The sequence below is a fragment of the Astatotilapia calliptera genome, chromosome 3 (genome assembly GCF_964374335.1).
Source record: "Astatotilapia calliptera chromosome 3, fAstCal68.1, whole genome shotgun sequence".
Taxonomy (NCBI): Eukaryota; Metazoa; Chordata; class Actinopteri; order Cichliformes; family Cichlidae; genus Astatotilapia; species Astatotilapia calliptera.
Window position 1 is genome coordinate 60440545 of NC_137424.1, and position 23180 is coordinate 60463724.

The 23180-nt window shown below is 38.9% G+C and overlaps 2 protein-coding genes across 10 annotated transcripts; both read right to left on the minus strand.

The window, feature by feature from the left end:
* Nucleotides 1-9459: 9459 nt before the first annotated feature.
* LOC145419274 (myelin-oligodendrocyte glycoprotein-like) lies at nucleotides 9460-16902 on the minus strand. 2 transcript variants are annotated; one of them, XM_026162473.2, is made up of 5 exons: nucleotides 16569-16902; nucleotides 12373-12750; nucleotides 12155-12238; nucleotides 11955-12061; nucleotides 9460-11876 (listed from the first exon to the last, which is right to left on the minus strand). In XM_026162473.2, the coding sequence occupies exons 1-5, from the start codon at nucleotides 16756-16758 to the stop codon at nucleotides 11838-11840; spliced, it is 798 nt and encodes a 265-aa protein (XP_026018258.2). In that variant the 5' UTR covers nucleotides 16759-16902; the 3' UTR covers nucleotides 9460-11837. The 2 variants fall into 2 exon arrangements, with proteins under 2 accessions (XP_026018258.2, XP_026018257.2); XM_026162472.2 differs by having other exon boundaries at nucleotides 11955-12064.
* A 551-nt stretch (nucleotides 16903-17453) lies between these two features.
* Nucleotides 17454-22600, minus strand: LOC113019007 (myelin-oligodendrocyte glycoprotein-like). Of its 8 annotated transcripts, none has more exons than XM_080298737.1 (5): nucleotides 20571-20701; nucleotides 19034-19411; nucleotides 18853-18945; nucleotides 18652-18749; nucleotides 17454-18468 (listed from the first exon to the last, which is right to left on the minus strand). In XM_080298737.1, the coding sequence occupies exons 1-5, from the start codon at nucleotides 20650-20652 to the stop codon at nucleotides 18388-18390; spliced, it is 732 nt and encodes a 243-aa protein (XP_080154863.1). In that variant the 5' UTR covers nucleotides 20653-20701; the 3' UTR covers nucleotides 17454-18387. The 8 variants fall into 8 exon arrangements, with proteins under 8 accessions (XP_080154863.1, XP_080154862.1, XP_026018278.2 ...); XM_080298736.1 differs by having other exon boundaries at nucleotides 18652-18752; nucleotides 20571-20699; XM_026162493.2 differs by having other exon boundaries at nucleotides 17454-18577; nucleotides 18652-18752; nucleotides 20571-20696.
* Nucleotides 22601-23180: the final 580 nt, after the last annotated feature.

Genomic DNA, 23180 nt, shown 5'->3' on the forward strand with positions numbered 1-23180 from the left:
AGCAGTGTCCTGAACAGAACGAGCTTCAGTGAGGGGTGGCAATCTGCCTTAACCGGTTGGGGTGAGAGGATGGATACAGGACACAGACATGTTGTGGAAATGTGATTCATAATAACGAATGGAGAGCGGTGTGTAAACACGTGGAGTAAAAAGGAGACTGAGGAAGAAATGGTGCATCATGGGAATCCCCCGGCAGCCTACGTCTATTGCAGCATAACTAAGGGAGGATTCAGGGTCACCTGGTCCAGCCCTAACTATATGCTTAAGCAAAGAGGAAAGTTTTAAGCCTAATCTTGAAAGTAGAGATAGTGTCTGTCTCCCGAATCCAAACTGGAAGCTGGTTCCACAGAAGAGGGGCCTGAAAACTGAAGGCTCTGCCTCCCATTCTACTTTTAAATACTCTAGGAACAACAAGTAGGCCTGCAGAGCGAGAGCGGAGCGCTCTAATAGGGTGATATGGTACTACAAGGTCATTAAGATAAGATGGGGCCTGATTATTTAAGACCTTGTATGTGAGGAGCAGGATTTTGAATTCAATTCTGGATTTAACAGGAAGCCAATGAAGGGAAGCCAAAACAGGAGAAATATGCTCTCTCTTTCTAGGACCCTCTCAGGATTAGCTGAAGGCTTTTCAGTGAGTTTTTTGGACATCCTGATAATAATGAATTACAGATCCAGAGCAAGTATCTGGTTAGACACTGTGTTTCTAAAAGTTTAAGGCCGAGTATGTTAACCTCAGATTTATTTGAATTTGGAAGCAAGTAACATGCTTCTTCACTGTAATTTAATAGTCTTGTTCTTTCTCAGTTTCACAGCTTTTCTTTCTGTATTTATAGACGTACTGTACATTCCCATGACTCAGTTTTATTCTTCCTTTTTTTTTTGCCTCTTATGACAGTAACCTGATCTGAAAGCAAAAGCTTGCAAACAGTTTTTAGTCTATTCAAAGAATAAAGCACAGAAATAGTCTTGTTAGTTGACGTCTCTCTGGCTGATGGCCACACTGGTATCTTGGCTTTGAGGATGGTGAGTAATTTTTGGGTAGCACAATCTACTGGATTTTACTGTACGTATGTGCTTATGAGTCAGACTTTTAAACTGATCTAAGCCAAAAATAAAGAAACGCTAAACAAAATCTGAAACCTGAAATGCCCTCATGCTCATCACAGCAACACAAAATGGTTTTACAAACTGTCTTGAGGCTTCAGGCTGTTTCGGTGTAGAAATGAGAACGTTTCCATTTTATTACAGCCCCTGAACTTTGATCAGTTTTAGAAAATGAAAATGAATAAAAATACTTTTACTGCCATTTATAACGAGACTATACTGACACGACTGCAAAGGAAAAGAAGCAGGTGACAGGTGATTTTTATGAGGAAACAAGAGAAGCTAAACACACTAGTTCACACCTCAGTGGGTTAACTTTGGTGATTTCTGGGGTCTGTAAGAGGAACACCACACTCAGCAAAGCTTTGCTTTCCAAATCAGATCTTTAGTTTCTGTTGACAGTGTTTACCAAGCTGCATACTGATTGTGAGGGAATAAAAACCAGATAACCAAAGATAACACTGCAGTGATACGGTGATAAATTAAATTATGAGAAAGTATGATGAAGACTGCCTAAAGGTCAAAAGGTCAATGAATGCTGATTAAAGTCAGGTTTTTACACAAGCGGCCCTTTATGCATTTGTATCCACTACATTAATGACATGACCTACTAATCAATTTTGATAACATTCAATTTCCTTGTAACTGGTACAATCTCTGAAGGGGCAGCTGTGCTCTTATCAGGTAACATGAGTTTCAATGCAACAAAGTACCTGGTAAATCTTTGAAAGGCATGATTATAGCCTAGCACTGGTTTGTGTAAATAGAAACAAAGAATATCTCTGGGACTTTTCACCACTCTTGGTAGATACATGAGTGCTGCTTGCAACACAGTCATTCACTCACAGTCTGGTTTTCTTTGATAGCGCTCTAATGCTTTCATCTAGGACAGCTTCACATTCACTCTGATTACTTATTTTACACTGTTCACTGGTGCAAACCCAGCGTCCAGAAACTCCCTAAACTACTAAAAGGAGCCCTGACAGTTCACCGTTAGTGTTTAAATGGCTTCTGGTTATTATGTGTTCAGTAAAGCATTTGAGGCAGACACTCATTAAACAACTCGAGCTTGTTTAAAGTAAACATTGTCTGCTTATTACATGTTTTTATTACTAAACTTTATTTTGGGGGATGCTGCAGATATACTTTAATCATTTTTTACCTTCTGTACAGAAAAAATATATTTCAGCTCTTCTGGTTTCGCTTTTTTGAAAATAATGATTGTGTGATGGTTAATGTTTCTCAGCTTTTCTCCATCAACACAAAACTGTACATTTACTATTTTTTTTTCATTTGTATATAACAATAATCCAATCTAAACCAAAAATAATATTTATGTATCAAACCAAACCCTACACAGTGAAAATGAAACAATCTCGTGCTCACCACAGCTGCTGAAACTGATCCTAAAATACAAATTTCTCGACACTTCCTGCTGTTTCTGGATACTAAAATTAAATGCTTTCAGTTCCTCCCTACCTCTGAACTCTAGCGGGAAATGGGTTTCACTGCCATGTATTACCAAGACACTACAGCAATGACAAGTGATTTTATCTGGAAATAAAAGCAAAATATAATATTTCACACCAAATTCCCCCTGCAGTCATCTACTGTGTCATTGTAAGGGGAAGAGTCAGTTGGTTGCTGGGGGCGGCCTTTGTCTAGCTGCGTGCTGGTTGTGAAAGGGGAATGGATACGATGCATCCATTCATCCACATATCCAATTCAGGGTTCAGGAAGCCTGGAGCCTATTCCAACTGTCGTAGGGTAAGATGCAGTGTACGCCCTGCACAGGTCACCTGTCTGTCACAGGACAACCATTCACAACCATTACTCAATTTTATTGGATAAATTGGAAAGATATGGTATTCGAGGGAAAGCTGGTAACTGGTTAAAAAGTTATCTAACGGGTCGGGAACAATATGTTAGCATAGGGCATTACCATTCAGAGAAACTTGGTATTACATGTGGTGTTCCCCAAGGGTCAGTGTTGGGACCAAAACTTTTCAATGTATACATAAATGATATTTTTGATGTTTCTCAAGTACTTAAACTCATACTGTTCGCAGATGACACCAACATATTTTTCAGTAGCGATGATTATACTGATCTTGTAATGACTGTAAACTGACTAAAATGACTGTTATATTTTCATATTTGAGGTATTCCTCATAAAACATGTTTGTGACATGAGGCACTTTGCATTTTTATTTATTTTTTCATTAATTTTAAGAAATTGCAGTTTTTCTATCGCTTGTATCACTTTTGTATGCTTGCTCTGCATATACTGCAGAAGCTGGGCCTTCCCTCTGAAAGGCACAAGTTGTTCATCCACTGTAACACAATCACTGAGGATGAATTTCTGCCTGCAGTTGACCAGCAACAGGCCCCATATGTAGCTGAAAGCTGCCATGTGGTTTGTTTTCAGTCAGTAGGCTCTGGTCCTCTTGTCATCAAAGTGCAAGAAACGGTCAGTATCTTTAAATCTTTGAATTGACATAGTGGCCTTGTACAATGGGTTATGCAGAGGACTCCCAAAAAACACACTGACTGGTACATCCCAGTTCTTCTCACTTCCTGCAAAAATGGTCAATCAAATGAAGGCCAGGAGCTTTTGTTTGATTACATTTTTCCACTCTTTTCCCCTGTCTGTGGCTACTCTTCATGCCTCCATGTTTGTGCATGTCAGCACCTCTTCTATTATATTATCACACATGAACATCTTCCATGAATTTACTGGGGACACAGTACTAAACCCAGGTGCAAGCCCTGGCCGACTAATTCAGAATATTGTGGCCAGAGCAGTAAGAGGGGCTCATTCTGTTAGACTCAATATCCATTTCCTCTTCAGAGGACTCCTCTGTATCTGACTAGTCTTGTTCGGGGGGAGGGGGACGACAATAGTCTGGGTCCTCTATATCTGAGATGTCCGATTCTGAGTCAATGCCTCCGATGGTCTCTTCATCCCATCCGTCCTGGATCATTTGTAGGGCAAGGTCCACAGCTGGCCTCATAGCAGCCATGTTACTTTAGATAAAAAAAAAAAAAAAAACATCAGAAAGGACAATGTTTGAAATGCACAGAAAACTATAAACAGGGCTGCACATACAGTGGGGCAAAAAAATATTTAGTCAGCCACCGATTGTGCAAGTTCCCCCACCTAAAATGATGACAGAGGTCAGTAATTTGCACCAGAGGTACACTTCAACTGTGAGAGACAGAATGTGAAAAAAAATCCATGAATCCACATGGTAGGATTTGTAAAGAATTTATTCGTAAATCAGGGTTAGCACAGAGACTACAAGCCCATTATCATCAATGGAGCTCCAGTGGAGAGGGTGCAGTCCTTCAAGTATCTTGGTGTCCACATCTCCTTAGACCTGACATGGGCTGCCCACATTCAGGTCCAGACCAAAAAGGCTAGGCAGCGCCTGTATCACCTACGACAACTGAGGAAGTTCAGGGTCTCTCCAAAGATCCTCAGAATTTTCTATACAGGCGCTGTGGAGAGCATCCTCACACAGAACATGACATCGTGGTTTGGGAACAGCTGTGTGAAGGACCAAAAAGCTCTCCAGAGAGTGATCCGTACAGCAGAACGCTGCTGTAGGATTGCTCTCCCCCCGCTTCAGGACACCTACACCAGGAGATGCCGGACTAGAGCAGCGCAGATACTGAAGGACCCGTCCCATCCTGGAACAAACTGTTCCAACTCCTGCAATCTGGTAGAAGGTTCCGCATCATCCAGGCAAGGACAGAGAGACTCAAGAGGAGCTTCTATCCCCAAGCCATCCGTGCCCTAAACACACACACCCGCCCTCTCACATCATCTATAATTGACTGAGACAGGACTCTCTTCCAGACACTAAACCAAGGCACAATGTACATTTCAAATTCCTTTAATTTTAAATGTTTATATTGTCTATCCTGTAAAATAGTCAGATGTCTATTCATATTAATGTACAGAATTCACCTGCTTGCTGCTACTACTGCACATTCACCCAGTGTATATACTATAGATATATATATATATAATGTTCTTCCTCTACACCCCCCCCCCCCCCCCCCAAATTTTTGCACATATCGAGGAGCGTGTCCGGCTACATTTCACTGTGTGTTATACTTGTATAACTATGCATGTGACAAATAAAGAACCTTGAACTTTGAACCTGGGATGTCACAACAATGAATCACCGGTTTACAAAGAGATAACAAATGCCTTGTTGCATTTCTTGTTTGGTTTGCGTAACTATTACTATGTGGAGGTAGAAAACGCAAAGTGTTTCTACAGACAAAAGCAAAACAGTGAATTCAAACAAAATAAGAAATTGGGGAAAATTAACAAACAATTAAAACAACACATATTTTGTAGTAAATACCAGAGGTGTGGACTCGAGTCACATGACTTGGACTCGAGTCAGACTCGAGTCATTAATTTTATGACTTTAGACTTGACTTGAAAAAATGTTCTAAGACTTGTGACTTGACTTGGACTTTTACACCAATGACTTGGGACTTGAATTGGACTTGAACCGGTTTACTTGAAAAGACTTGATATTTTACCCCAAATATAAAATTTAACATGCATATTATATAGAGATTGAAAATGTGACGTCATTCACGGGTAGAACCGCAAAGGATTCTGGGAACTCGTGGCAAGCGGTAGTAGAGCACGCAGGCTTTCAATTAAAATCAGTCACACAGCGATAAAAAGAAACACAAAAATGTCAAGAAGCTGTTGTATTATTAACTGCAATAGCCGGTCGCATGACAGCCACGGGAAGCCGACGGGTAAAGAGATCGGTTGTTATCGGATTACGTCGTTGAAGAGAAATTGTTCGAGCCATGTTTCCGAAGTAACAAAGACGCGATGGATGGCCTGGATTGCAGCCATTCAAAGATCAAATATAACGTCCCAGAACACTCCAGCTCACAGGTTAGTCTGCTCCAAGCATTTACACGAAGGTCAGTATTTTTTAATAGTTAATACGTCATTTTTCATAACATAATTGGTGATATAGGTTACAAGCAAGTCTGTCGCTGAACAGAAATTGTCGCGCTATGCTCCTTTATTTATTGTGCATAAATAGTGAATTGTCCTGACACAATATTGCGTTTCGCTTCTGTTATTATGGTACATTGACAAAAACATATACTTTTATTCACAGGATAAAACAGGTTTTTTGTATCACTAATTGCCCAGTACGATTACAGCATACAATATTATTGTCACTGCTACATTTCTGTAACGCGCACCAGAAATTATTTCCACTACTAATTAATTACCGTTGAGCTCAAAGGTCCTATTAATAAACGGTTAACGAATGTGTATTTATGACGACGATTTGTGAGACTGGTAAACTTATGATACGTACGATGGTCTTTCGTTCTACACGGTGCATTTCAAGGTCCTGCACCCATCCGTCGGTAAACTGTACCTGGGCTTGTTGCAGTGACCGGAAGTTACTAAACTTCATGAGTGTATGCGCTCACTCCAAGAACCGTATGATTATAAATATGCATATAAATATGCTAAGATGAGATAGCTGACTTCATCTAACTAGCAAATGTTGTCCAGGCTACGTTGGTGATGCAGTTTTTTTAATGTGTATGATATTTTTGTCATGCGATTTTAAAGCCAGTCCTACAACCGCATCCAAGAATAACATGCAGCTTATCTCAGAACTATCAGTGAAAATTATTCTTGGAGCTAGGTTTAATTGAGCTGCATTTTAAAGAGGTGCAATTTCACAATTTGTGTATATTTTCTAAGTTCACTATTTTGTCATGTGTTGAGAAAAACACAGATTTTAAAATTACATGGTCTAATATTTACATTTAGCATAACTGCAACATGCTTTTTTTCGTTTTTTTTTTTTTTTTAAAGACTCGAAAGGACTTGAAATTCAAAGTTTCAGACTTGTGACTTGACTCGGACTTTTACACCAGTGACTTGAGACTCGACTCTGACTTGCCTGACATTACTTGAGACTTGACTTGAGACTTGAGGATAAAGACTTGAGACTTACTTGAGACTTGCAAAACAATGACTTGGTCCCACCTCTGGTAAATACCAAGTAAAGGCTTGAAAAAACGTTTTATCACACCATCCCTTTTTTGAGGGAAAGAAAACAAACAAACAAAAGAATCTGCTGGCTGTAAATTGCTAATGCTACCCAGTCATATAAGTGTTAAGGCCAATATGTGACCCGCCTCCCACTGTGACACACTGTAAACCCGAACAAGTTGACTGAACTTAAAACTTTTGTGGAAACTGATTACCTCAAAAGATTTAAGTACAAAAACTCATATCTTCTAAGTATGGGTACTCAAAATTTGTATTTATTGTTAACCTAAAAATTTTAAATTATATTTTATATTTTATTAATTGAGCTTTACTCAAAGACTGTATACTTTAATTTCAATATTTTTGTGTTTCTTGTAGTTTATTATTTTGATGCAACACAATGCAATTATATTACAACCTAAACTCAAATTATCTGATTATTAATTAAAAGATATGTTGTGAGTGTAGACTACTAAAAAAAAAAAAGTACGGAAATTCAGTTACTTTACATTTTGTTTATTTAACATTTTTTCATGAAAATTTAAAAACATCACAAATGTTTTTATAAAACAACTAACATGGACATCGGCACCATAAAGTGAGCATTATAAATTCTGTGTAGAACATTTATCTTTTTATAAACTCACAAAGGACGACATCAGTCCTAATTGCATCTTTCTCAAAATACACAAAAATGCAAAACAAAAAGTCAAATACTAATCACTTTTTTTTAAATAGAAATGAAAAACAATTTTTTAAAATGGGTACAAAGATGATCAGCTTCCAAATAACCAGATAAGGCAGTCAAGTATAGGAAAATTAGGTAAACTGATGGAGTTAAATCCACCCAAAGCCTGTAGTAAACTTAAAGTGCTTAAAGTGCTTCAAACAAAGTGCTCAGTAACAGAGTGCGTGTCCTTCACTGCTCTTGTATTGAAGTTTGTGCACAAACTTCAATACAAGAGCAGTGAATTTAGGCCAAATGTGTATTTTTATTACAAACTAACCACAGCCTGTCCAGCTTAATTCAGTTTTTATACAAATAAATACGTTTACATAAATATGTAACTGTTTTATGCACCGTACAAACAGTATAAACAGTTCCTGTTATTACTGTGCCCAACCTGCAGTATGTTCCCCAACCACCAGGGGGAGCTGGTGGAGCAGAGCTGAAAATGATTTACAGATTAAATGCCATGCTGAGGCTGTCATTTTTAGCATCTACATGGATGTTAAAATCACCCACAATAATTATTTTATCTGAGCTGAGAACTAAATCAGATATAAAGTCTGAGAAATCAGAGAGAAACTCTGTAAGGCCCAGGTGAACGATAGATGATAACAAGTAAGACTGGTTTCTGAGTTTCAACATAAGCAGCAGTACTCTTGGCAAAGTGTGTAGTTCTTGGGACCAAACCTGTTGCTGCTGGGATGTTGTTCAACGTCACATTCTTTGTGGGGTACCAAAATATGGAGATGGAGAAGTCCATCCCACTGCTGCTTTATCTATCTCCACTCCAGTCTCATCTTCAGTTTCTTTTCTACCTACCAAAAGTTAACCCACTGATTAAAATGTTATCCAAGTGTGAGTGTGCGAGTTGGAAAAAGACAAGGACAAAAGACAAAGGGGGCGCACACAAGTCAAAACATAAATGAAGAGTTCACAGAGTAGGCCAGAAATGGGACAAGATCTAGGGCCAGTGACAGAGGCCTCTGCCCCGAGATGTGAGGGCTGGCTTGGAGGCTAGCATCGGAGACCCTCAAATGGCTCTACTGGACACCAGCACACCTCAGGCATTATGAACGATGGCGGGACAACTCTCTCGACTCTCAGTCATGTGGAATAAAAACCCACGTGAAACAAGAAACTATTCTTCCCAGACTGTCTCGCCTAAGCATTTATCCTCCCTCGCACATTTTCTCATCCATTATTCTGTAATGTTGCCTAAAGTTTAGTAAAATTATAATGCATGGGAAAAACAGGAGTAGTGTCACTCTTGTGAGCAATCATATTTTACTGTAAGTCTTATTAGTAATATGAGTGTTTTCACCATAGAGGCTGTGAGGGAAGCAGGGAGGGTCACAGATTGTCTTTAAACTGCATGCAAAGCGAGGAAAACTAGCTCGCCACAGAGCGAGAAACTGTACAGGACATGTAAATACCAAAAAACAAAGCTTCAGATGGTTCTGCTTCAAATGGTGTAAAAAAGCACGTGTGAGACCAATGATTTTAAAATAGATATTCACAGATAATTGAATATGAGTACACACACACAGTCACTGTATTCATATAAAAAATAACTTTATTTAAATCCATCCGAGAATGAACTTTATATAAAATCTTCAAAACTGTGAACAGTCCCAGTATCCATCTGTACACAACAGAACAGATGCACAAAGAACACAAAGACACACAACTTTAATTCAGTGCAGCAGCAGTGGCTCTTTCAGTCTGTGAAACACACAAGACAACAGTGGTAATGAAATATGACCAGTTTGATGAGGCGTGCAACACTTTTAATTAGAACTGGAACATTTGTACAAAGTTTCTACACAAAAGCAAAAGAAAATGAAAGTCAAGCCTTAACGACAAATGAGCTGAAATAAATGTAAGGTGCAGTTAATAAAGTGCTAAAGCAGGGAACGAAAAACACAAATTAAAGTAAGCAAAAATAATAAAAGGCAGATAAAGGCCTTTTTTTGTAAATATTCACCTACCCAGCAAACATTTTGATGTTGAATAACTTGTTTTTTGTTTTTTATCCTGGTTAGAAAAAAATGTTCCAAACTTAAATTTGAACTAAGTTGTAGACATTACAGACATCATTTTGATCTACTCTTTAACATCGCCTAGATAAGGGGAGTCAAACATAAGGCCCAGGGTCCAGAATCGGCCCAACAAAGACTCCATTCTGACCTGTTCCAGTCTGTTCCTTAAGATCAAAGTTGGCTGTATGTGGCCCTCGATCTAAAATGCACATCCGTGGCCTGGATGTTGTTGCTTTCTACGATAAGAAATTTTGTGTCCTAAAATTGTGTTCTACTCTTCCTTAATCAATTATAACAAAACAAAATATACAAAAAGAAAAAATTGGTCCAATGAAGCCTAAAACATGAATTGAACACACACACTTCTGAGTTGACTGAAACAATCGTACTATGGTCAGTTTTGACCTGAGAGAGGCTCTCAGGATGTTTGCTGGGTATGTTTGAGCTTATAATGCAGAGCGCAGGTACATGGAGCTACATTGTGACTCTTAATACAAAATAACCGCTATAAACTATAAAAGCAGCAATAAACAACAAACAGCACAAACAACATCTTGGTGCCCTGCCTGCAGGCGTTTGGTGTTCAGGGAGTGGTTATTAGACTGGTCAGTGAAGGATCTGTCTGAGGTCATCAGTTAAAGAGGAATGAAATAACAGCTAGGCATTAGTCTCTCAGTCATCGTTAATTTTGAAAGTAAATTTTGATGTAGTTTTAGTCATTTCCAGTAAGCAGCTAAATCTTTGAGTCTAAAGTTGACTGTCTAACATATAAAGTGCTGCTTGTGTGAGAGTTGCCCCACACGGTTCACAAAGCGTCTGCTTTTCCTTGGCATCAACGTGTCCACATGTCTGCTCTACTCTTCTATAAGCGCTGATATTTTGTTGCATTTCCATGAGAAACAAGGAGAATGGGAGCTAGCTGTGTCGTTTACCAGAGGTAGGTCAAATGTACATGACGAAATTATCACTGATAACTGCAACAAAAATTTAAATCAGAATCTGTTTGTATCTTTATTTTGTAACTTAAAATGAAAAAATATAGACACTTCTAGTTTTCCTTACATAAACCGGAGCTCTGTATCAGCTTAAGAAATGCATTGACTCTGTCGTAGAGATCTGCCCACCAGCCAATTTCAAGCTAAATTTGATAAATTAGTTTAAAAACATAAAGTCTCATGTGAAAATCAGTTACATGATGTCATCCAGGACAGCCTTTGTAAGTAAACACTTTCTCCACATCAGTGTCACGATAACCGACCTGTTTTGATTCAGACTTGCATTAAACTGATTTGGTAAACATGAAGAAACAAAAAGTCTTGAATGTGGTTTCCAAACTTTATGGTTACATCAAATCCTGTTGATGTTTTTACAATCTTCTGCATCTCCAAGATCCACACTGATAGAAAAATCTTTTTCCAACACACTGAGCTGGAAATGTCCAATAAAACTTTCTAAATAAAGCAGCAAATCGATTTCAGGGAGGACTTCCTCTTTTAATTTGTCCATCACTAGTAGCTTTTAGGAAGAATTACTTTGTCCTTAACCAGTAAGGTGTAAAACTTTAATAAGTTAGAATTTTAAGTCTTCAAGTTAATACAAATCCATAAAAATAAATATGATCTTCATCCTTCTACATCTTGAGCAGAGGAGGTTTTCTTCAGTCTTGCATTAAAGGGACTAGAAAGTCCTTAAATCTTTAAATGTTCTTTTTCTTTGAAAATGAGCTCGATAAATAAATCCACTGGCTTTATGATGACCTCAGTGCTGCTTGGCCCGAGTGTCTCCCAGTGGCTGCTGGTTTAAATTTTCCACTTGACTGTGAAGATCCAGAAAAGATAAATCTCAAATGGTCTCGGCTCCATTAACACCAACGTTCGCAAGGCACCTGGAATAGTTATACTTGGCTTTGGGTCGTTTTGCCTTCTGAAAGCTTCTGTTGAAAGAAATTGAATAATGAGTCAGTCTAACAGGAAGCAACAACATGTTTGTGTTTTATTTGTTTCTTACTTACATTTAATTTCTGATGAAGGCAGCGAGAGAAACATGCAGAAAAAGCGACGACAACCAGAACCGACATGAAGGTGATGACAACGGCGACCACAGAGACCCTGGATCGACCTGCTGACGTAGACGAGAAATAAACAAGGTTACCACAAATGGACAAAAAAATGTCACCCAAACACAAGTGACAGAGAAAATTTGACTTCTCACCGTTTGCTGGAGTCGCGTCCTGAGGATCTGGAGTTTGGAAGTGCAATGGCGTCTCCGTCGTGGAGGTTTTAGCAAAATTTGGATCTAAAAAGACCATAAACACTAGAGTTATAATAAGCTGATAAAATGAGACTGAAAGTTTGGAAATGAGTTAAAATAATACACAAAGCATGATTCCAAGTCTGAAAGTTCAGTTTGGATTGAACAAATCTTCTGACCGACTACAAGTTCAACAACAGCAGCTTTCACTCTGCTCCGCAGCTTGGGGATGAAACATCTGTATCTGCCGTTGTCTTCCTCCGACACGTTCAGGATCTTCAGTGAAATGTTCCCGTGTTTCATGTCGTCCATGAACAGCTCCGTCCTCCTGAAGTACGAGGCCATCTTCATGTCGGGGACCTCCTGCCTGTCCCTGTACAGGTGAACGTACTCCACTCGGCTCAGCCGGTCCGACGGGTCGGGCTTCAGGTCGGGTTTGGACCACTCCACCGTCATACCCTGGACATTGAACGTGGGCTCCAGGTGACACGGCAGGATGACATCATCACCCGGAGCAGCAATGATTGGAAGATTTGACCCAATCACCAGAACCTCACCTGGAAATATTGAAAATTAAACCTCCCGAATTCCCACAGACCCCTGTAGAGTTACACCGTGAAGACCTGAAGATCATTAACAGCCCCATGAGTCTTTGTGCTGTTACCGCAGAAGTGTTTCTGGGACCAAATTAAACGAAACAACTACTCCTCAGTATATTTGGTAAAAAGAACTGTTTAATCCTTCAGTTTAAATGAAGTAGTGACATATCTGTGAAGGTTTTCAGCCATCCAGATTATCGTAGTCTCAAGCCCTTGCGTTAAAGGCTGCCAGAATTATTTTTCCCGTTTTATGTTCGTGCGGATGCTTTAACTCTTATTTGAAACACCTGGAACATCCTGGTCACACTGTGGCACTTTGGCTCTTAATAAACCATGTTGGTAGGGTGGCTCAGCGACTCACAGGACCACCTCGAAGCTGAAATACCTGCGACTTCCTGTCAGTATTTAGACCTGGAGAAGACCTCTTCGAAGAACCAAAACCATTCCTACTGTCTTCAACTCAAGCGTTTATGTAAGGAACGTTTGGATTCGGGGAATAAACAAAGTCATGTTATTTTTATTATGTAACATGCAATTTGTTTTTGTTTTTTTTAAATATGTGATTTTTTTTTATAAAGAGAGAATGCTGATTTCTGTTGGACTGAAATATCTCATCGTCTTGGTTGGATTACCATCTAATATTTATGTCCCACCCCCAAGGATGAACTGTTGCCTGTAACTTTGTAATGAGATTAAATGTGTCAGGCTCAGCTTTGTGTCTTTAATAAAGAGAAACGCTTTGCTGCCTTTTAAACAGTAAATATTTTAATTTCATTAATGTATCACTTTCATTGGATTATACTTGGATTGAGCTTTATTTAAATGTTCATTATGTCTGTGTAAGTTGTCAGTCATCCATGTTCACACATTGGACAGAGAGGACAGATGGTTTGAAAGAGGAGTGAAAGACGCCATCTATGTCCACTGTGAGCGACTATCTTTGAACAGAGGCGGGGGTTTACGACACCAACTCTCTGCCATCTATAATCCAGTTTTGAGATCCTCCCCAGACACCTTAACGCTCACTCACATCTTGCATCAGTCGATTTCAATGGATCACATGATAGGATGAGGCAAGGTCTCACAGCGGTTTCACCTGAAACATGTGGTGATAATGACCCACACTCTTTTTCACATCTTGGCTCATGTGATGAGGCACATGATAAATAGTGGGTCAACAACCCTCTTAAGGGAAAACTCCCACTATGGCTTAAAAAACCTGGGTCTCCTGAGACAGCTTCATGAAACTTAAAGAAATCCAGTCTCTTTTCTTTCTAAGCGTAGGCTTTTTACTTTTTTTTACATTTCTTTGTTGTTTTCTGAGCTTATTTTTCATTTATTTATTCCCCTTTTGAGCTCTTTTGGTATAAAATATAAGGTAAGATTTACATTATGTATCTTAGCAATAAATGCTCAAAAACGTAAAAGATTTGAAGACTTTTGAGATTAGAATGAATTTTTATCCTTAGTAAAACTATTTTGTTTTTATAAATATATGAAATCCCTCCGTTTAATTCTACAGGGAGGAATAAACAACATATTCATTATACATTGCTTAGTTTTAAATCTGCTTTTTGCCTTTAGAGAAGGCTCTTCACGAGAATTCAAATTCTGATCAATAAAACTATATTTTCCTTTTTTAAGGTTACCTGCTTACATTAAGCAATCTCTAATTACTTAGTGTAAGTTCCCTTTTCACGGCGAGTATAAAAACTGTACAGATATACACTTCTGTAATAGCGGGCACAAACATTCATGGGACTGTATCTAGATTTATAATTATGTATGATGCAGTTTCTGGTGTTTGTGTGGCAAAAACAATGCAACTATTAAGCTAAAGTGAAGCTATTAAGTGCTGAGGTTTAACCACTCGGTCCTGAAACTGTGCAGTGTATGAAACACAGGACCAAACGTTGTCTCTTCACTGATAATATAAATACTGTCTTATTTTAAGTTGGATTCATTATAAAAATTGCTAAAGTAAGGGTGTATTGTCCATATATAAAACATTCAAAATAAACAGTGTGGTTTAGCTCGCCCTCCTTTCTTGATAGCATTTTTTGCAGGCACTGATCTTAACTTTTTAAATTCAGTGTAACAAATTTCAAAGTGTGGACATGTTACCGCGATGGCTGCTGAAGGTGACTCCTACACTTCTAGAAGACACTGTGTTCTATCAAGGGACATCAGATTAACTGGAAAAAGAAATCCACAACTTACTAAACTGTCCAATCAAACTGGAAAAGGTTTGAACAGAGTTTATAATGCAACCATAGACAAAACATGAATCGTGAAAAGAAAAATATGAAAAAATTAGAATATTAATATTGTTTTTAAAAAATTAAGAATAATAGTTCAAACTCATTGAATTAGTTTTTTCAGGTAATATTTAATTTATACTATCATATCAGGTTGTGAGTGCTGTTATCATGTAGAGTGACCAATATTACCTACAACAGTGATTCATTAGTTGTAACTCTGATAAAGTCAAAGTAATAATAGACAAGACAAAGTCATCAACCCATTGTTTAGAAACTTAGAGCAAGGACGCTTGAATTCTAAATTTCCATTGGAAATATCAAAATCATAATTGCCAAAAAATTAAATATGATTACAACATATACAACTTAATATCAATCAAATATGAAAAAAGAAACCACAATACAAATCAAACATTGCTTCTCTGCCAAGATGAACTACCTGATTATGTAAAACAAAGGAGGGCTCCATAAGAGGCTACAGGTTAATCGTTTTAAAACAACTAACTATTAATGTGAATCTTCTGCAACCCAGCCAAGCATTTGATCATCATACTGGATAATTGTTCATTTATTCATTATTTTTTAATTTATTCATTTTAATCCTGTCATTATTTACTCGTTTAGCTTCATTCTCCACCTGATATCCACTGTGATGAGATTAAGCTGAGCTCAGGGCTATACAAGAATAATAAGTATCTAGACTTTTCTTCATTCGTTCGGTTTAAAGTGTAAATATTTATTGGTTGTTGTTTGGGAATACAAGTTTTTTAAATTTAAAAAAAATTATTATTAATGTATATATTCCAGTCCACTTAATTTTTTTTAATTAATAATTTTTGTAAATTGATCATTCGATTTCATTTAACGTTAAAAATAGAAATATATATTTACACACACACACAGACTGGGTCACAGCACATTACAGCCGCCCTGATTGGACGAAAATCACGTGATTCAGGTTTAAGCCTGAAACAAGATGGCGGCTCATTCCAAACTCGGTAAATTTCACAGCAACGACTGAGCGAAACGAGTCTCTGAAAACATTTCATGCGACAAACCGGATGTTTAGTTAATGTATACGTCATTATTTCAGATAACCAGATGTTGGTTTTCCCCGAATCGCCACAGTTATCGCGTCACCGGAAGTGTTGCTAAGCACGTGTGGAAACAGAACAAACATGGTTACTGTTTACATTGTGATAAACTCAGGGTTCTGCTTCGTGTGGCTTCAGTATCGGCCTTAAACCTTCACACACAGACATGACACGCACTGTTTTAGACTGTTTGGTGGATCAAAATAAAATCACGAAAATAAGCCGCTCGTTAGAGGAGAAGTTACCCGAGAATCATCACATTTAATATATTATTATGTAATGTCAAAGTAATTCGCTGAAAGCTGTCATCGCTTATAATACCACACGGCAAAGGAAAATTGATAACAGTTAATTTGGCTGATTTGATTCATAAAATGTTATTAAACTGCAGCTCAGAGTAACGTTTAAAATATCCGCTTACCCTGAACCAGAGTCCACACGCTGAAAGCCGAGCACAGGATAGAAGTCCACAGGAACGAAGAGTCCTCAAAGAACGAGTTGTACACAGACATGGTGGATAAAGTACACAGTCTGAATGAATGAATGAATGAATGAAGGCTCCTCTCGACTGTGTTTCTGCCTCCTGCTCCCGAATATTCTCTCTGACACATTTTCTCTCCGCCGGTTGCTCAAATACTCTTAGTGTGTTTTGGAAATATGGGCGGATCTAAACTCCACCCCTCTCTGTGTTGATTGGCTTAAAATGACATAGCCGTTTCCTTGGCAATATTTGTTTACAGTTCTAGATTTTTCTTTTTTTTTTTTTTTTAAATTGCGGTCAGCGATTTGTCATGTGATTTTTGTTTTCAGAAAAACATCTTTGTCATGACAGATTGAATTGTTGTTAAATGTCACCTGACAACGAATGCTTTTGTATATATTAAAACAGTAAAAAATAAATAAATAAAGTACATGTAGGAGGGATGTCACAACAATGAATCACCGGTTTACAAAGAGATTACAAATGTCTTGTTGCTTTTCTTGTTTGGTTTGCGTAACTAATACTATGTGGAGGTAGAAAACGCAAAGTGTTTCTACAGACAAAAGCAAAACAGTGAATTCAAACAAAATAAGAAATTGGGGAAAATTAACAAACAATTAAAACAACACATATTTTGTAGTAAATACCAAGTAAAGGCTTGAAAAAACGTTTTATCACACCATCCCTTTTTTGAGGGAAAGAAAACAAACAAACAAAAGAATCTGCTGGCTGTAAATTGCTAATGCTATCCAGTCATATAAGTGTTAAGGCCAATATGTGACCTGTCTCCCACTGTGACACAAACTTCAATACAAGAGCAGTGAATTTAGGCCAAATGTGTATTTTTATTACAAACTAACCACAGCCTGTCCAGCTTAATTCAGTTTTTATACAAATAAATACGTTTACATAAATATGTAACTGTTTTATGCACCGTACAAACAGTATAAACAGTTCCTGTTATTACTGTGCCCAACCTGCAGTATGTTCCCCAACCACCAGGGGGAGCTGGTGGAGCAGAGCTGAAAATGATTTACAGATTAAATGCCATGCTGAGGCTGTCATTTTTAGCATCTACATGGATGTTAAAAATCACCCACAATAATTATTTTATCTGAGCTGAGAACTAAATCAGATATAAAGTCTGAGAAATCAGAGAGAAACTCTGTAAGGCCCAGGTGAACGATAGATGATAACAAGTAAGACTGGTTTCTGAGTTTCAACATAAGCAGCAGTACTCTTGGCAAAGTGTGTAGTTCTTGGGACCAAACCTGTTGCTGCTGGGATGTTGTTCAACGTCACATTCTTTGTGGGGTACCAAAATATGGAGATGGAGAAGTCCATCCCACTGCTGCTTTATCTATCTCCAGTCCAGTGTCATCTTCTGTTTCTTTTCTACCTACCAAAAGTTAACCCACTGATTAAAATGTTATCCAAGTGTGAGTGTGCAAGTTGGAAAAAGACAAGGACAAAAGACAAAGGGGGCGCACACAAGTCCAAAACATAAATGAAGAGTTCACAGAGTTGGCCAGAAATGGGACAAGATCTAGGGCCAGTGACAGACCCGAGATGTGAGGGCTGGCTGGGAGGCTAGCATCGGAGACCCTCAAATGGCTCTACTGGACACCAGCACACCTCAGGCATTATGAACGATGGCGGGACAACTCTCAGCGTGGCTTAGGAGTGTGGTGGAAGGGAGAAGGCGGGTGACTGGGGGGCACGCGGACAAACCAGAGCTTCAAGCAAAGAAGGGCGACTGTCAAGCAAAGAGGCTTGAGTATAAGGCTGGGGTGGTGAGGACGATGAGCTGGAAGGTACAGGAGAGTCTGCTGTGAAGATCCTGTAAAGATAAATTTTAATGCTTCATGAAATATTATCATCAGCCTCTTTTAAGCAATACAGCTAGACTGTCATAGCTGGCTTTGGGTCCCTTCATCCTCACGATGTTTCTGTTAAAAGAAGTTAAATAATGAGTCAGTCTGAGGGCACAAGAAGCAACAACGTGTTTGTGTTTGGTTCTCACTTTTTGTTTCTGAACCAGGCGATGGGAAAAATATCCTGCAAAAGCAGCAACTGATATTAAGGCCATGAAAGCGCCGCCCACAAAGACCCTGGAACGACCTACTGATGTAGAAATGAACAAGGTCAAAACAAACATACAGTTTAGAAAAAAAACTTCACAAAAATAGAAACGATGCAGAGAACAGTTGGAGTGTTTTCTCACCATTTCTCTGAGTCACATCTTGAGGATCAGGAGTTTGGAGGTTTCTAGGAAGCAGCAGCATGTCCATCGTCGAGGTTTCAGAGACAGTTGGATCTAAAAGAGACACATAGTCAGCGTCTGTTTGTAAAATGAGGCTGAAACTTTGAAAATGGCTAAAAAAAACCCAAACAAATCTTCTCACCGACTACAAGTTCAACAACAGCAGCTTTCACTCTGCTCTGCAGCTTGGGGATGAAACATCTGTATCTGCCGTTGTCTTCCTCCGACACGTTCAGGATCTTCAGTGAAATGTTCCCGTGTTTCATGTCGTCCATGAACAGCTCCGTCCTCCTGAAGTACGAGGCCATCTTCATGTCGGGGACCTCCTGCCTGTCCCTGTACAAGTGAACGTACTCCACTCGGCTCAGACGGTCCGACGGGTCGGGCTTCAGGTCGGGTTTGGACCACTCCACCGTCAGACCCTGGACATCGAACATGGGCTCCAGGTGACACGGCAGGATGACATCATCACCCGGAGCAGCAACGATTGGAAGATTTGAACCGATCACCAGAACCTCACCTGGAAACAGATGGAAAATTAAAAAGTTAAACCCTTTGAACTCCCACAGACCCTCATGACTAGAAATGTGTTTCTATAAAACATTTCTAGTCACACTGAACATTTTAGGTACAAGTCAGATTTTTGAGGCGCACACACACACACACACACACACACACACACACACACACACACACACACACACACACACACACACACACACACACACACACACACACACACACACACACACACACACACACACACAAACCTGATAATCTGTTTAAAGGAAATGCAGACGAGGCTCAGTTTACTAATGTTCACAACTCAGAGACATTCAGCTGATAAACTAGACTCAGCTGCTTATTTCCAAGATGGATCCACATATTTGGTCTGACTCAGATTTTGACACCGGACGCCTTTCCTGCAGACACATCAGTTAAAACTGTATGTATGGATGAGATTAGAGAGCAGAAGTTCCTGTGAGTCACTCACACATGGCATTGCTAGCTGCTGAATCATGACCAGAGTATCTGATTAGTTTGGTTAGTCTTATAAGATGAGTTATTAAAGTCAAAGCTCCTCGTTTGATTTATTATCAAATCAGCTTGAACCAGACTGTAGAGCATGTTTCACTTACAGTCAGAGCTCTCTTACTTTAGTACACTAAAGCTGTGTGGTTCTACTTCATGCTAGGCTCAGTGACTCTGCCTCAGATAACCTGTAACAGAGCAGTGATAAAAAAACAAACAAAAACAATAACTGAGTGTTAATAAAACCTTCAGTGCTCCACCCAAACCTTTAAACCCAACTCTAATCGTCTGTTTTTACTCCACCCTTCACATCCTCCTCATACACCCTCTAAATGAAGTCGTTTCCACTCAGTGATGATAGAACACCAGCTCAGTACAATACAGACTTCAGAAACAAAAAACGCTCTATTATATTTTTTAAACATAATTTTGTTTTGTTTTTTAATTCTGCTGCATTAACAGAAGCAGCAGTCTGGCAAGTTCACACTCACACAGTCCACCTGCTATATTAACGGGGGAAAGCCGCAATTCACAGGGGCGAACCTGAATCATCTCGTTTAAACTTCTTTCCGTGTCAGTAAGTCACCGATAACTGTCATCGCTCACAGCGACACAGAGAAGAAAACACAGCTGTGAGTAACGTTTACCTCGAACCGGAGTCCACACGCTGAAAGCCGAGCACAGGATAAAAGTCCACAGCGAGGCAGAGAGCGGGCTGCACACAGACATCGCAGAGAGAGCACGGACTGAGTCAGTCAGGTCTGTGTTTCTGCCTCCCGCTCAGTCAAAGCGAGACTGGCTTTAAATTCCCGCCCCGCATCACTCGTCTGTGATTGGTTGAATACAGCAGTGCGTGCGCGATTTAACAGGTGGTCAGGCTAACTGGTGATATTCGTTTGCGCTCTTAATATATGAATGAATAAATAAATAAATCTTACAATTCATCGTGTCTATCAGAAAACTCACTGCGCTCATGATCGCACATAAACATGTTTTTGACTCTAGCAATTTAATGCCAGAATTTTTAAATCAGGAACTCCAAACGTGAAACATCCAGAAACATCTGGAAACACCCGGAGCCTTGACCCGTTAACGTTCGTTATCAAACAACATGATCACCAGATCAGTTGTTCTTTGTTGTTAACAATAATTACTCATTGCTATAGAAAAGCTCGGACCACGGAAATGTTAGAAAAAAACATGATCTATAACAAACAATAATATTTAACTGTAACTCGATGAAGGGGACAAAATAAAGTTTCCAAAGTCTTCAAAAACTCCCATAAATCCCCGCGGTTAACCCCGTGATTATTTTTAGATTCAGCTGGCAGATAAAACAGGTGTTTGTCACAAGCTTCATGACTTTGATGACTCAGAACATTGATGCTAACTCATGCTGCAGGAGAAGATAAAAGCGAACAAAATAAAACCATAAAACTAAAATATTGCTGTGCCTCTTATGATACTGAAAGACAAAATACTGCTGTATTTGCTTTGGTCATCTGTTTGTCTGCCATGATTGTTCTCTCAGCGCTCTGACCCCTCTGAAAATACTGTGTTGATTATATTTTATTTATTTATTTTTACTATGATTTAATCTTTAATCTCACTGTCTTTGGATTCATTTTGAATCAGCTGAAAGTCCCTCTGAACGTCTCCGCTGATGTGTTGATCCTTCTTCTGTGAAATGATTTAAATCATCTGAATATGCGATGTGTTTCACTGCTCTATGGTTAGCTAAAAAAAACTTTAACAGATCCTGATATGAAGTCAGATCTCAGCATTTCTTTTTATCGGTGTAACGTTGTGAGTGTGCAGACAGGCTCTGGATTTACCCACACCTACGTGTCTAGACACAAGCAAATTCAAAGGGATGTTATTTGTAAGTCACTGATTCTTAAAGTAAAAGTTACTTTTTTACTTCTATTTTTTTTTTTTTTTACTTTAAGACTGTTTTGGTGGAGGAATTAACAACAACTCCCATGATGCATTGCATCAACGTATCCATCTGAGACCCTGTGTGGGTCTACTATGTGAACACTTAACACGGGTTCACGAACAAATCAGCTAAGTTCAAGATGTCACTGCGGATCGTCTGTAGCCTGAATAACGATCATTAACTCTCAACTCTTCATGGTCTTCATGATGGTGACGATGAAGAGTTCTGAGCAACGCTGTGTGATCCTCGAACTTTTGGTATCGACTCAATACTGATTAACTACAGTATTGCCAACACCAGTACCAATACTTTCAAATTATAAAGTCAGCTTCCTCAAAGTTGAAAAACGGACTCAAGGCATTCTTGACTTTTACTGCATTTAATGGACACAAGTGGCACCAACCATACCATTTGAACTGTACAAACAACATAGAGTGATCAGTTTTCACAATAAGTTGCTATCATAGAGAATAAACAATAAAGCATATTATTCAACAACATAAAAAACATTCACAATTTGACCTTTACAATGACCAACATAAACTTGACAGTTCTGTCACAAACAAACATCTAATTTTTCTACTAACATATAAAACACAAATTGCAAACCTCATTGGCCGCATGAACTTGAAGGGGTTAATGAAAACACATCTCGCAGTGCACACTCTTTCCCCATAGCCGGGAAACTTCTTTGCACGTGTCTACATAGCTCTACCACCAACTGAGAAAGGAAAGCATGCTGCCTTCTACCGAGTGTGGCGTGTAAATGAAAATATTGTCAACCTCAAACAACAGACTGAACATTGGTTCCACCCTGGAAACATTCTGTAAAACCTTTAAATGTCTGTTGTTAAACCAAAAATGTATACATTAAATATGATTTATTAAAAAGAAAGTACTTTAATGTATTTATTGTAACTTACACCCATGAAATTACGATAAACCGCATAACTGCTGCTGACGGCAGTCACAAGGGGAGAGCAGTGTGTCATCATCTATGTGCCAACAACACCAACACGAGGATATCATATCGTGCGTCTGAGATGAACCATCAGCAGTTCTGAACACATTTTAATGATCACTAAATCACTGTGACTTGTACTTTCTGTATAAATATGCTTTTTTTTCTGAGTGTAGTCTTTTGGTTGTTTTCTTCAACCGTCTCCCTGTGTGTGTATTTGTGTCCATGCTCCCAGATGTTTTGGGTTGCCAGATCGTGATCCTGCAAGTGTTCCTGCGCTGGAGGAAGCCACACCTGCCACTCGTCATCAGCGCCTTATTTAAGAGTGTGGCTGAGCTCCAGTCGGTGCCGATTCTT

Coding starts and splice junctions, on each gene's coding strand:
- LOC145419274 (XM_026162472.2), bottom strand. CDS start 16,758: ATGTGTCAGAGAGAATATTCGGGAGCAGGAGGCAGAAACACAGTCGAG. Junction 12,751..16,568: donor CGTGTGGACTCTGGTTCAGG/GTAAGCGGATAT, acceptor CAATATTTCCAG/GTGAGGTTCTGGTGATTGGG. Junction 12,239..12,372: donor TGTTGTTGAACTTGTAGTCG/GTCAGAAGATTT, acceptor TGGTCTTTTTAG/ATCCAAATTTTGCTAAAACC.
- LOC113019007 (XM_080298734.1), bottom strand. CDS start 20,652: ATGTCTGTGTGCAGCCCGCTCTCTGCCTCGCTGTGGACTTTTATCCTG. Junction 19,412..20,570: donor CGTGTGGACTCCGGTTCGAG/GTAAACGTTACT, acceptor ATCTGTTTCCAG/GTGAGGTTCTGGTGATCGGT. Junction 18,946..19,033: donor TGTTGTTGAACTTGTAGTCG/GTGAGAAGATTT, acceptor TGTCTCTTTTAG/ATCCAACTGTCTCTGAAACC.